This window comes from Thunnus maccoyii, chromosome 9 (assembly GCF_910596095.1).
Source record: "Thunnus maccoyii chromosome 9, fThuMac1.1, whole genome shotgun sequence".
In the NCBI taxonomy this organism is placed as follows: Eukaryota; Metazoa; Chordata; class Actinopteri; order Scombriformes; family Scombridae; genus Thunnus; species Thunnus maccoyii.
The window spans coordinates 6,232,270-6,246,918 of NC_056541.1; the positions used below are offsets into that span (position 1 = coordinate 6,232,270).

At 39.8% G+C, this 14,649-nt stretch overlaps 1 protein-coding gene across 4 annotated transcripts in view; it reads left to right on the forward strand.

The window, feature by feature from the left end:
• The window catches only part of slc4a4a (solute carrier family 4 member 4a), a 71,353-nt gene that overhangs the window by 46,530 nt on the left and 10,174 nt on the right, over positions 1 to 14,649 (forward strand). For all 4 annotated transcript variants that reach the window (XM_042422500.1, XM_042422501.1, XM_042422502.1 and 1 more), the window contains 8 exons: positions 7,024 to 7,134; positions 7,753 to 7,927; positions 8,019 to 8,152; positions 8,546 to 8,820; positions 12,058 to 12,128; positions 12,737 to 12,922; positions 13,014 to 13,127; positions 14,184 to 14,345. In XM_042422500.1, coding sequence (XP_042278434.1) covers positions 7,024 to 7,134; positions 7,753 to 7,927; positions 8,019 to 8,152; positions 8,546 to 8,820; positions 12,058 to 12,128; positions 12,737 to 12,922; positions 13,014 to 13,127; positions 14,184 to 14,345 — 1,228 coding nt within the window. The remainder of the gene's footprint in view (positions 1 to 7,023; positions 7,135 to 7,752; positions 7,928 to 8,018; positions 8,153 to 8,545; positions 8,821 to 12,057; positions 12,129 to 12,736; positions 12,923 to 13,013; positions 13,128 to 14,183; positions 14,346 to 14,649) is intronic.

Here is a 14,649-nt window from a genome sequence, read left to right on the forward strand (position 1 = left end):
TAATCATAAATCTGCCTTACAGGTCATTAAGATAGTTTTAAGGTTTGTTATGCAAAACTCCAACCTGTGTGGATGTACGATGTACCTCAAAGGATATCAGAAGCAGCATGTTAAAAAATCAGGTGTAATCATAGACTGTATAAAAATATGGATGTAGTTACGGTGACGTCACCCGTTGGTTTCTGAAGAGCGGTTTTGAAGCTCAAAGTGAGCCGCTCCAGCCGTCGCCATCTTGGCGGTCCAGCCAATCAAAAATGGGCAAAGAGGCGGGCCGAATGGCTGAAACAAGCCACCTAGCGGCTGGCAGACCTGTTACTCAAAGCAGCCATGTCCTTCATTATGCATAACTTTACGGCTTAATAAAATTTAAACGAGTGAGTTATAAAAAAATTCACCCCCCGTACAGTTGTCATGAAAGGAGAAATTAGCTTTTATACCAGGCTGTAAACATGTTTATTTCTGCTGTAAAGTTGGGCATTTTAACATGGGGGTCTATGGGGAATGACCTGCTTTTGGAGTCAAGTGGTCATTCAAGGAACTGCAGTTTTTGGCACTTCCGCATTGGCTTCATTTTCCAGCCCTGGACGTTGCCGCTTGGGTGTAATACATCAAGTGTAACACAAACAGGTGAACCATTCTCGTCAACAGTAAAAGCAAATAAATCTGTCCATGAAGCATTAAAAGTTCTATTTTCATCAGAAATCTTTCTTTTTTTGGATTTTTCCATCGTTAGCTTACTGGGGGTAGACCGCTCAAAAAATGCACTTGCCTGTTGCCCGGCAACAGCCCCGGCAGGTGACGTATATTTCGATCGACAAAATATTAAAACGTTTTATTTTTATATTACAAGATCACCTAACTCTCCAAAATAACAACTATTACATTAAAATAAACTAACTAAATAAAATAAAATAAATTAAAATTAAATAGCCATTATTTATTGATATTTTGTTTCTAAGCGACAGGGAGCTGGGCCAGAGGACCCCTGATCTAGATCATGTTTATATTTTATAAAATTCTGTTGTTTAAATTCATGACCCCTCAAAAATTCTATTTTATATTTGAAAAAACTAACAAAATGACTTCCTGTTGCAGAAGTTTTTGTTTACATGTTCACAAATTTTACATGTGAAGAGTTTTATCTTATGTAACGTGCAATGAATACTATATAAATTATTTTATGTATGATATGATTACATATATTTCAGAAAATCAGACGACATTTTACTAATTTCAACCATCTTCAATTTGATTTTTAAGAAAATACAGAAATTGTTTCAGTTTGTGTCACTGGCATGCCAAATTATTTTTAAAATATTTATGAGGGCTATAAAAAGTGACAGCAACCACAAGTATTCACTGATTCTACAGAGACCTCAGGCTGTAAATTACTGTAGTCTTCTGGTCATTTATTAACCCATTTATCCTTCACACATACACACACACACACACACACAGAGGAAACATTGCATGAAAACACACACACATGCTTTAACTGACACAGCACATTGAACTCATGTGTGCCATCCATGCACTTATACATGTGTTATGAGTGTCATATTTTAACCAGTTGTAGGTAGAGAGCCATCAAGCCTTAGAAGCAACGTTAATCAAACTGTACGGAGGATTCAACAATTAGTGAGCACACAATCAATGCAACAGTACATTTAAGAACGACTTTGTGGTAAAAAATATAAATGAAAATTGATAAAACAGAGAGAGATAGAGAGAGAGAGAGTGCAGGCACATCTTGCATTAAACATGTAAGAAGCCACAGATCTGTGCCTGCTCTGAATGCTGTGTGTGCAGTAAGTAGATTATTTTATAGAAAAGCAAGAGTTGCAGAATCACTGAGGGGGTGTTCAGGTGTTACAGCACAGTGTTAAATTATGAAAGAGCAGCAGAGGAGCTCAGAGGGGATTTTATTTAATCAATCAATCAATCAATCTTTATTTATATAGCGCCATATCACAACAGAAGTCATCTCAAGGCACTTTTCACATAGAGCAGGTCAAGACCGTACTCTTTAATTTACAGAGACCCAACAATTCCCCCATGAGCAAGCACTTGGCGACAGCGGTAAGGAAAAACTCCCCTTTAACGGGTAGAAACCTCAAGCAGACCCCGGCTCTTGGTGGGCGGCCATCTGCTTTGACCGGTTGGGTTGAGAGAGAGAAAGAGAGAGGGAAAGGGGGAGGGGGGACAGAAGAAAAACAATCACAACAACAACAACAACAAGCACAAGCATCAATAGACAGGGAAGGATGCCATCAGGACTGTGAAGGACCGCGAAGGTTCGGCCCGGGAGTCAGGTTTTTCTGTGAGATGAGAAAGCACAAAAAAAAAACTCCGGGGAAGAAGCAAAGTTAGTGACATGCATTGATGTTACATGAATGCATACAGATGGAGAGGAGGAGGAGGAGAGAGGAGCTCAGTGCATCATGGGAAGTCCCCCAGTAGTCTAGGCCTATAGCAGCATAACTAAGGGCTGATCCAAGGCGAGCCTGGTCGGCCCTAACTATAAGCTTTATCAAAAAGGAAAGTTTTAAGCCTACTCTTAAACATAGAGAGGGTGTCTGCACCCCGGACTGAATCCGGTAGATGGTTCCATAGAAGAGGAGCCTGATAGCTGAAGGCTCTGCCTCCCATTCTACTTTTAAAGACTGTAGGGACCACCAGTAAGCCTGCATACTGGGAGCGCAGTGTTCTAGTGGGATAATACGGTATTATGAGCTCTTCAAGATATGATGGTGCCTGACCATTAAGGGCTTTGTAAGTTAGGAGAAGGATTTTAAATTCTATTCTAGATTTTACAGGAAGCCAATGTAGTGAAGCTAAAATGGGAGAAATGTGGTCTCTTTTTCTAGTTTTAGTCAATACACGTGCAGCTGCATTCTGGACCAGCTGGAGAGTCTTTAGAGACTTGTTAGGGCAGCTTGATAATAAGGAATTGCAATAATCCAGCCTAGAAGTAACAAATGCGTGAACTAGTTTTTCTGCATCTTTTAGGGACAGGATGTGCCTGATTTTTGTGATATTACGTAAGTGGAAAAAGGCAGTCCTTGAAATTTGATTTATGTGGGAGTTAAAGGACATATCCTGATCAAAGATAACTCCCAGATTCCTTACGGTGGTGCTGGAGGCCAGGGTAATGCCATCCAGAGCAGCTTTATCATTAGATAATGTGTTTCTAAGGTGTTTAGGGCCAAGCACAATAACTTCAGTTTTATCTGAATTTAGTAGTAGAAAATTGCAGGTCATCCAGGTCTTTATGTCGTTAAGGCATGTTTGGAGTTTGTTTAACTGATTGGGTTCATCTGGCTTCACTGATAAATATAATTGGGTATCATCTGCGTAACAATGAAAATTTATGGAGTGTTTCCTAATAATATTACCTAAAGGAAGCATATATAAGGTGAATAGAATTGGTCCAAGTACAGAACCTTGTGGAACTCCGTGTCTAACTTTTGCCTTCACGGAGGATTCATCATTCACATGTACAAACTGAAATCGGTCTGATAAATAGGACTTAAACCAGCTTAATGCAGTTCCTTTAATGCCAATTAAATGTTCCAGTCTCTGCAAAAGGATTTGATGGTCAATTGTGTCGAATGCAGCACTAAGATCTAACAGGACAAGTATAGAGACAAATCCTTTGTCCGATGCAGTTAAGAGGTCATTGGTGACTTTCACCAGTGCTGTTTCTGTGCTATGATGCGCTCTAAATCCTGACTGAAAATCCTCAAATAAACTATTGTTATGTAGAAAGTCACATAACTGATTAGAGACTGCTTTCTCAAGGATCTTGGATAGAAATGGAAGGTTAGATATAGGTCTATAATTGGCTAAAACACCTGAATCAAGAGTAGGCTTCTTAAGAAGAGGTTTAATAACAGCTACTTTAAAGGACTGTGGTACATAGCCTGTTACTAAAGACAGATTGATCATATCTAGTAAAGAAGTGCTCACTAAGGGTAAGGCTTCCTTAAGCAGCCTAGTTGGGATGGGGTCTAAGAGACAGGTTGATGGTTTAGCTGAACAAATCATTGAAGTTAGTTCAGACAAGTCTACTGGAGAAAAACAGTCCAAATATATGTCAGGATTTACTGCCGTTACCAAGGTTCCTGTGTTTGGGGAGAGAACGGTGCCTGTTGAGGGCAGGAGGTGGTTAATTTTGTCTCTAATAGTTAGAATTTTATCATTAAAGAAGCTCATAAAGTCGTTACTACTGAGAGCTATAGGAATACATGGATCAGTAGAGTTATGACTCTTTGTCAGCCTGGCCAAAGTGCTGAAAAGGAACCTAGGGCAGTTTTTATTCTCTTCTATTAATTCTGAGTAATAGGCGGCTCTGGCATTACAGAGGGCCTTCCTATATGTTTTAAGACTATCTTGCCAGGCTAAGCGAGAATCTTCTACTTTGGTGGAACGCCAAATCCTTTCCAATTTTCGCGATGTTTGCTTTAATTTGCGGGTTTGGGAGTTAAACCATGGAGCTAACCTCTTACGTTTTATTATCTTCTTTTTTAAGGGGGCGATGGAGTCGAGTGTTTGTCTTAGTGAGCCTGCAGCACTATCAATAAGATTATCAATTTGGGAGGGACTAAAGTTAACATAAGAGTCCTCTGTAGTATTGAGACATGGCAGTGAATTCAGTATTGACGGAATTGCTTCCTTAAATTTATCTACAACACTATCAGAGAGACATCTAGTGAGGACATTTTTATCTAATGGTGTGTAATCCAGTAATAGGAATTCAAAAGTTATTAAAAAATGATCTGATAAAATAGGATTTTGTGGAAAAAATATTAAATGTTCAATTTCAATCCCATAAATCAAAACAAGGTCTAGGGTGTGGTTAAGACGGTGAGTGGGATTATTTACACACTGAGAGAAGCCAATTGAGTCTAATAATGAGAGAAATGCAGTGCTGAGACTGTCACTATCAACGTCCACATGAATATTAAAATCACCTACTATAATTACTTTATCTGTACTAAGGACTAAATACGACAAAAACTCTGAGAATTCAGATAGGAATTCAGAGTACGGGCCAGGAGGACGATACACTATAACAAATAGAACTGGCTGTAAAGTTTTCCAGGTTGGCTGAGAGAGACTAAGAACAAGGCTTTCGAATGAGTTATAATTAAATTTAGGTCTAGGGTTGATGATTAGGCTTGAGTTGAAAATGGCTGCAACTCCTCCTCCTCGGCCAGTGTCTCGAGGAATATGAGTATTAATATGACTGGGGGGAGTGGATTCATTAAGGCTGACATATTCTTCATGACACAGCCAGGTTTCAGTGAGAGAAAATAAATCAATACGATGATCTGAAATTAAATCGTTTACTAAAACTGCTTTAGATGAAAGAGATCTAATGTTCAAGAGTCCACATTTAATTATCTTATTTTGTTGTACTATTGCAGTAGTGGTTTTAATTTTTACTAGATTTTCATGAATGACTCTTCTTTTGTTTACTTTGGATTTAATTGATTTATGTGGTCGGGGGACAGACACAGTCTCTATGTGGTTTTGGGTGGGTAACTGCTCTAATGGAAGCGCAGAGAAGCGTGTAGGACTGCAGCTCTGCCTCCTGGTCTCAACTCTGGGTTGTCATGGTTTTGGTTTACTAATAAACTTGGCCATATTTCTGGATATGAGAGCAGCTCCATCCAAAGTGGGATGTATGCCGTCTCTCCTAATCAGACCAGGTCTTCCCCAGAAAGTCTGCCAATTATCTATGAAGCCCACATCGTTTGCTGGACACCACCTCGACAACCAGCGGTTGAATTGTGACATGCGGCTATACATGTCATCACTGGTCAGATTAGGCAGCGGTCCAGAGAAAATTACGGAGTCCGACATTGTTTTAGCAAATGTACACACCGACTCAACATTAATTTTGGTGACTTCTGATTGGCGTAATCGGGAGTCGTTGCCGCCGACATGGATGACAATCCTACCATATTTACGCTTATTCTTAGCCAGCAGTTTTAAATTTGACTCAATGTCGCCCGCTCTGGCCCCAGGAATACATTTTACTATAGCTGCTGGTGTCGCTAACTTCACGTTTCTGACTATGGAGCTGCCAATAATCAGAGTTTGTTTCTCAGCGGGTGTGTCGCTGAGTGGGGAGAACCTGTTAGAAACATGAACTGGTTGGTGGTGAACCGTGGGCTTCTGCTTAGGGCTATGCTTCCTTCGGACAGTCACCCAGCCGCCCTGGCTTCCCGGCTGCTCGGGAGCTACCGGGGGAGTAGGAGCTACGCTAGGTCGGCCCGCACCGGATACTAGGGGCTGGCTAACTATATTAGCAGCTGATTGTTTTTCCATGGTGCGGAGCCGCGCTTCCAATTCACTAAGCCTTGCCTCCAGTGCTGCAAATAGACTACACTTATTACACTTACCACTATCACTAAAGGAGGCAGAGGAATAACTAAACATTTGGCACACCGAGCAAGAGAGAGCAGGAGAACGAGAGGGAGAGAGAGAAGCCATCGCTAACTGCTTAGTTTGAGTAAGCTGCTAGTGCTAGCTGCAGAGCTAAAGTGACTAACAACTTGTGCGATTAGCGAGAAAAGTCGTTAAGAGAAAAGCGCTGAGAGTGCTTGTGTAAAACTAGCGGAAGTTTAAATATACAGCAGATATTAATCCACAGTAATGTGATATATATAGGAAAATCAACTGAGATGAGAGCAGCAACAACGCTATCAGTAGACACAGTCGGCAACCGGAAATGATGCAATACGCTTACCGTAGCACGTCAGCACGTCACACAGAAGAAAGCTGCAGTAACTTAGTAAAGCTGGAAACTTGTTACTCTCAGCTGTCAATATGATCGCTGATTGATCAGGATATTTAATATTTATTCACAGGTAGCACATTTCAACATCGTCTTACTGACAGCGAGAAAAATTAGGCTACGACTACATGCTGCAGCAAATGTATCAACATAAGAAGCGAATCAGAGATATTGCACCTTCCAGACTGAACAAAACTGTGTGTTTATGTGTATTTTAGGAAAAACATGTATGCAGGAGGAGACTCTCAGATGAACGGAGATATGCCTCATGATGGAGGTCACGGAGGAGGGGGGCACGCTGCAGGGGACGAGCTGAAGAAGACCGGAAGGTATGAAATCACGAACAAAACCAGATCCAGAATTTTGCTGTGACATACATGTTACCAAAGTTTGCCTTAAGACTTTCCATGCAATGCTGTCCAGATAGGCCAGATACTGTACGATAGTGTTTTAATTTATGTATTTGATAGGAAGAATATTTGGATTGCTTTAATTATTTGCCTGGACGCTGAGTATCATCACATGACCTTTAAATACAGTAATGGACAATGAGAAGTGTGAAATTTAGAAAAACAATGTATTTCTTTCAAGCATATTTAACCTTTTAGTGAGCAAATTGGTATTTGAAATTGAACAACTGACGGTTAAATAGGAGTTTAAAAATATTACGCAGCGCAGGGGTCAAGTTCCTCAGATCTCAATCATGTACCTTCACAATCCTTCTGACTCAGTGTTATGTTTCATATGAAATGCTGTCTTGTAAACTAAGAAGAGTCATATAGCTATTTTCTTAATAAATATATATTGGTTAAATATTGAAAAGAAGCTCATAGTATGCAGAGCCTGGGAAATGAACAATAACAGGCCTAACATACATACAGTGTTCCTGTTGTGTTTTATTATTCCATATTTTGGGAAACTAAACACCTTTTTGCTTCTGTTTTCAGGTTTTGTGGAGGTCTCATACTTGACATCAAAAGAAAACTGCCTTTCTTCGTCAGTGACTTCACCGATGCTTTTCACATTCAGGCCCTGTCGGCCATTATGTTTATTTACCTGGGAACTGTGACAAACGCCATCACCTTCGGTGGGCTGCTGGGCGACGCTACAGAGAACATGCAGGTCAGACACAGAAATGAACCTTTTTACAGTTTGTAGAGTGTTAACCATTTATGCTTTGAATGATTCCCTGACTTTCCCTCTTTATCTTCAGGGTGTGTTGGAGAGTTTTCTGGGCACAGCCATCGCTGGTGGAGTCTTCTGTCTGCTGGCAGGTCAGCCGCTCACCATCCTCAGCAGCACGGGTCCTGTTCTGGTGTTTGAACGGCTGCTCTTCAACTTCAGCAGGTCTCTTCTCCATTTTCTCAGTTTGCAAAAGGCCCATTTGCTAATTAGGTAGTATTAGGAGTATTAGGGCTTCCGCTAGGACAAGAGATTTCATTTTCAAGATGTAATTTTTCAAGAACAAAGTCATAATAATCATAATATTATGACTTTTTAATATTCTCTTGTAATAAAAAGGTGAGAGCAGTCTGTCATTTTTTTCCATTTTGACTTTATGCCTGAAATATTTCTTGTAATATAATGCCCTTTCCTTGTAAAATTACAACTTTATCTTTTACTTTCATGTCTTAATTCTCAAAATCTCAGATTATACTCTGTCATATGAAACACTTAAATGAATTTCACTGACTATTTTTAAATATTTGCTTGTGGTTGTGTATGTTTTTTGTCATACAGAGATAATAACTTTGACTACATGGAGTTCCGACTGTGGATCGGCCTTTGGTCGGCGTTCTTCTGCCTGGTGCTCGTGGCCACAGACGCTAGCTTCTTGGTGCAGTACTTCACCCGCTTCACTGAGGAAGGCTTCTCCTGTCTGATCAGCTTCATTTTCATTTACGATGCCTTCAAGAAGATGCTCAAGTTAGCTCACCACTACCCCATCAACTCTGACTTTAAGGAGGACTACGTCACACAATTTGACTGCCTCTGCATGGCTCCTGCTGTTCTAGGTGAGATGCTGTTTCTTAACGTTTAGGTATTTAGCTGATCCAGATACTGAGTGAGTCAGAGAGGCGAGGACGCCAATAAGATATTGCCACTGATAAACCCGCAGTCACAGGTTTTGACAGCCAGTGGTTTTTTATGGGATAGTCTCTCTAACTTCCTCAGTTCACTATTTTTAAGGGCTTCTTATTAGGTATTTATATTAAAACAGGTGTGTTTAATAGCTATCCCTGGATTCAGTGTAATTTTACCACCTTAATTTTATTTAAAAACAATCAGTGTATAATACAAGGAGGGATTATTGTTCAAACAACAGGGTATCAGGAATGGTGTCATTATTTATATAATTATCTCATAGCAGAAATAGCATTTATGATAAAAACATTAAAAACAAGGCCAGAGTTGCCTCTCAGTGTCTTTTAGTTCTGACTTCAGGAACAGTCAAGAGTCAAGTTTGAGCCAGATGATCTAAAAAGGGACCCAGCAGGTGTATCTGTTTTAACCATGTTAGACAGGCAAGATGGGAAAAAGCCATTCAGTGATTTAAGGAATCTTAAAATTAGTGCTGTGACAGACTGGTAACCAATGTAAAGATTTTTAAAACTGGATGGGAGCTTAGACAAGACAAGAGAGTGTTAATAGTCCAGTCTACTGGAGATAAAAGCATATATTAACTTCTCTGTGTCTGCCCGGGAGAGAAACGGTCTGACTGTGGCAATATTTCTTAAATGATAAAAAGACACTTTAGTCACTTAATTAAATTTAGGTCAGGGTCAGTGATAACACTGTTCCTTGGTGTTTAGTGTGAATGGTTTTAGGCTTTTGCTCCAATAACTAGAATCTCAGTCATGAACTATGAGAACATCGTTTTAAGTAAAATACGTCAAAACATGTAGAGTTGTTTGTCATATTTAGACCCACTAGCGAGAGCGTGTGGCTTTAATGGATGGAAATATCAGTCAATAGGTCGCAGAATCACTTGGACTTTGTATGGTATGTATGGTAGCCCTTATGGTATGTTACAATAATCCAAACAAGCTAAATAAATTCTAAAAATTACATTTCATTGTGATTATGAAAAAGTAGAAAAAAACTTCAATATGACACAACGTGCGTCTTTATTTTCTTTTCTGATGGAGGATGGGAGAGGCAGAGAGGGCAGAATTACTGGTAATCCCCTGCTGTTTTGAAAATATCTCACACACACACACACACACACACACAGAAATTTGTTATTCCCCATGTAGCTCCACATAAAGAGTGCAGTGCATACCAGAGAAGGGGAAAGAACAGATGCTTACTCTGGTGATTGAGCAGCTGACACATAATTAAAACAGACTGGTGTGGAGCTCCCTGGTAGCCGGACGGTTTCTGGGAATGCCACATACAGTAACCGGAAAAATCCCTGGTTCGATTCCAGCCGGGGATCTTTGTCGCATGTCATACCCATCTCTCTGTCTCTCTCCCTTGTTTCCTCACTGCCTCTTCACTGCCCACTATCTAGTAAAGGCAAAAAAAACAACACAGACCGGTTTAACAGACAGTAAGTTAGTCAGGGAACTCCTGGCTGACTCCCCAGAACCAAACAGTGTTTGTTGGACTGTCAGTCCGACACTTGACCATGAAATTTGGAAAAGACATTACAGAGTAGAGTGATGGAAGTGCATCTAAAGCCTCCTTTGAACCTTGTGATTTTGGGCTGTCTGGGGCGAAAGTTGAAAACTGTGAGAGAAACGTGGTCGTCGAACCAAACGGTGCTCCTAGATCACAGTAAGACATGTCCACTGACGAGCGATTGGGAGCTTTGGTGACCAAAGACAAAATTCTCACAATGTGACTGCTACGACCAGCGTCTACAAACAAACAAAGCAGAATACGACATGAAATGACACAGACTACACCGGCTGGCATGACGTTTCATAAGCGCAGTTTTTTGAATAAGGATCAGGGGGAAAACACTTGTTCTCCTTAATATGTCGACGGCACACAAAAACCCAAAAAGTCTGTGTTACTCAGCTGCATTTTCAAAACATCAGATCGGTGCAGATGGATGAGCTGACGACGTGTCTCTGCTTTTGTATAATTTTTCTATCTACATCGTAGCGCTACCATTCACCACATAGTCAGTGCACAGCCTCACAGTGATATCGTGCAGTCTGACAGATTGTGACCAAGATTTTTTTTTACACCCATCTCGCACAATGTGACATCCAATAAACTACCGCGATAGTTCTTTTAGTCTGACAAGCTGAGTGTGAGATGTCCTACAGTAAATAGTTTCCGTACAGAGAATAAACTTTATTTGATTTTAAGTAACAGAATAGTTGTTAATTTGCCCCCTCAGACCAAACTTCACATTTTTGCCCCACTAGTGGTAAAGATATATGAATAACTAAGTTATTTTTTCATCCATTCAACAGTTTTGTTTTTCTTGCTTATGAGGAGCATTATATCCTTATGGAGACATTATAGCATGAAGGCTTTAGACCTTTAGTCAGTGTGCAGCAGAAATGCTCTTTCTTGTCCAGGTGCTGAGAGCAAAACAGTTGTAGGTGATTTCTGCTTCACAAGGACTCACCACACTTTAACCCATAAGAACCCCGACCCGTTTCTCCTTAAAGGAAAATTATGGGAAATATAAAACAGATCAAATGGACCACAAGGAACACATTTCTAATTTTTTTTTTTTTGAAATTCTACCTTCAGTGTCAAAGATCTGTAATGTAACATATATGTCATAATGATATTTCCCTTGTTAACTTGTTTTATATCAATTTGTTCAAGAAATGTGGTCAGAACAGGTTAAATGTAATACAGGACGTCTTATTAAAGCATCAGAATTGTTAAATTGGTTGAAACCTACCTTTTAGTAACAAATAAACAAGCTTTTTAAAATTAGCTAGTCACATTTGCTGACCAGGCATACTGCCATTTTGGAAGTGATGTCATGGGTACACAGATTCACACATTGTCACATGACTGCACCAGGATGTTCAGTAGATGTCACTTAGGGACTTCATGAGTTAAAATCAAGGATAAAGCTGTATAAGGGTTGGTGACACCTGTGTCACCATGGGTTCTTATGGGTTAAAAATATTTATTACATTTAGAAAACGTAAGTTTCAGACCTTTTGTCAGCCATCAGCCTCAGCTGTCAGCTAATTATGCATACTGAGACCGATACTGTGTTTTTAGACTTATATTCTCAGTGTTAAAAAGTTTGTTTTGTTGTGTTTTTGCAGAGAACAGTACAGACATCATTGGTGATCCTTTGGAAGGTACTTCAGTCTGGTACTGGAACAACACTGGTCTGGTAAGTGTTTCCTGGTTTATTTGTTTTTTTACTTCTGTCTCTGAAAAAAAATGTTTCAATACTCTGATCGTCTTTAAATATGTTCTCTTTTTTATTGGCATTTGCTGTAATTGCAAAATCTTCCTTTTTGGTGGTTTATGTGATACATCATTTATGCTGCTAAATGCTCCATAGCTGTAAAATACTTGAGTGTGTTTTTCTCACCATCTTACATCAAACATTTTCCAAAGCGAAAGACTTTGTTCTGAGAACTTTGTTCCTAATTCAACTGGAATTCTTTTACAATCTTGAAAAGACTTTTGGAAATCAAAAATCTCATACCAGTCACAGTGTTGAGACACAATTGCTTGAAAAAGACAATTGTGTTATGAGTGTTTATCATTTCAACAATGTTACAAGCAACAGCAAACAGTCTGATAAGATAAGTAGACTTGTTTCCACTTTGAGGTTACTGTGACACAGTATGTTGTCTTGACTTTATCTGTGTTTACTTAACTACTTAAACTACTTAAAGACCTCCAACGTCACTTCACCTGAAAGGACTTTGAATAATGAAGGAATAATTGTATCTTACCAATAGTGATGCTCTTGTGTTTCCTCTGCCTCAGCCAATGAACGCCACCTGGTCGTCTCTCACAAAAAGTGAGTGCTTAAAGTACAAAGGAGAGCTGGTGGGGAAGTCCTGTGACTTTGTCCCAGATATCACCCTCATGTCCTTCATCCTGTTTTTTGGCACTTACACCTGCTCCATGGGTCTGAAGAAGTTCAAGACCAGCCAATTCTTCCCCACCACTGTGAGTCACCTACTGTTACATCAGCATATATGAACTTATTTAACCATCTGTGAAAGAAATCAATCAAATCGGTGTGTTTTCTTTAACCCAGGTGAGGAAACTCATCAGTGACTTTGCCATCATCTTGGCCATTCTCATCTTCTGCGGAGTCGATATGCTCGTCGGTGTCGATACTCCTAAACTCATTGTGCCAACTGAATTCAAGGTAAGTCCCTCATCTGCCCCCTAATAGCACATACTGAATGCACAATCCAAGAGCGTTTTCTTTTGATGCCTTTCTTCCTGAATAAGACTTCCAACAGACTCTTGTCACAAAAGCACAGAAACAATCCTGCACATCACAATCTTGTTTACCACGATAGCTCACATTTTTCTAGAAAGTTTTACGTCACTGCAAGTTGAATTTCACACTATGGTGAAATGCACTGAAACCAACTGCTGTCTAGAAACAGGGGGGGAAAGGCAGTTTATGAGGTAAAACATCTAAAACCACCACAGTGGTATTTTCACTGGCTCAAGCTGCAAAATTCAATACACACCCAAGTTTCCCTAAACTGAAGATCTATATTGGCCTGAAAATAAGACATTGATTATGAAATGACTGCTTCTTTTCCAACAATGTTTTTTGGAAAAAGACTTTTCTCGTCCCGTTGGAAACCCTGAAGAGAATCCTCATCCTTGAAGCCTTTCCTCTCTTGTAAAAGTATAATACTCTCATTAAAGCAGAACATAAATCCTACATTTATGTGTCTTGTCTATCAGTTACAAAGACACACACAATCCCTGCTGTCAGGCTCTTGAACACATCAGAATAATTTTCTCTAACAGTTGGCATTTTTTAGACCGTTTGTCTGTTTGAGCTCCTCATCATCTGTGACAGCAGTAATTCTTGGCTGCTTGACAGACTGTTGGTCTGTTTCTGCAATAAAGATGTTGGAAGATGCTTCACTCATCATGAATTTATTTCTTCCTTGGCAAGAAAAACACATTAAACAAGCCTTCAGAAACTCCTACAGGTTAAAATGATCTAACCAAACACTGGAGATACTCGCTAACCCATAATGCAACACTCCCTGTAAGAGCCGGGTTTACAGCATTACGTTCTCCATCCAAAAAGTATTGTGAACATGTAATTCTCTTGTCCTTGAATATAAGATGAACCCCGCTTTTTTAAACGTAAGAATAAAATATCTTATATTCAGGCCAAGACGGTACTTTCTGTAGTTGACTCACTTGAATCTTTTGTTTTCTTCTCATGTAGCCAACAAGTCCTGAACGGGGCTGGTTTGTGCCCCCATTCGGAGGAAACCCCTGGTGGGTTTACCTGGCGTCAGCTCTGCCTGCCCTGCTGGTCACCATCCTGGTCTTCATGGACCAACAGATTACCGCTGTGATCGTCAACAGGAAGGAGCACAAGCTGAAGGTAAGAAACCTGAAAGTATTCCAATTACAAATGTAAGGTGGAGGGGGGTTAGGAGTGATCTCTGTTGAGGTCTTGTCCCATAGATGAGAAGACTGACATTACAACACTCTATGTTCAGAACTTGACCAAAATTTACAGCAGGAATTTGCAGCATAACTTTGTAATTGCTGTGAAATGCTAGATGATCAGGTTTTCACTGTCAAATTAAATTTAAATTAGAAATTTAAAGAAAACAGAAATGTTCTCATTGTGGTGAAAGACTACAGGCTTTTTCTTTCTGTCCCTTCCTTTCTGTATCCTCACA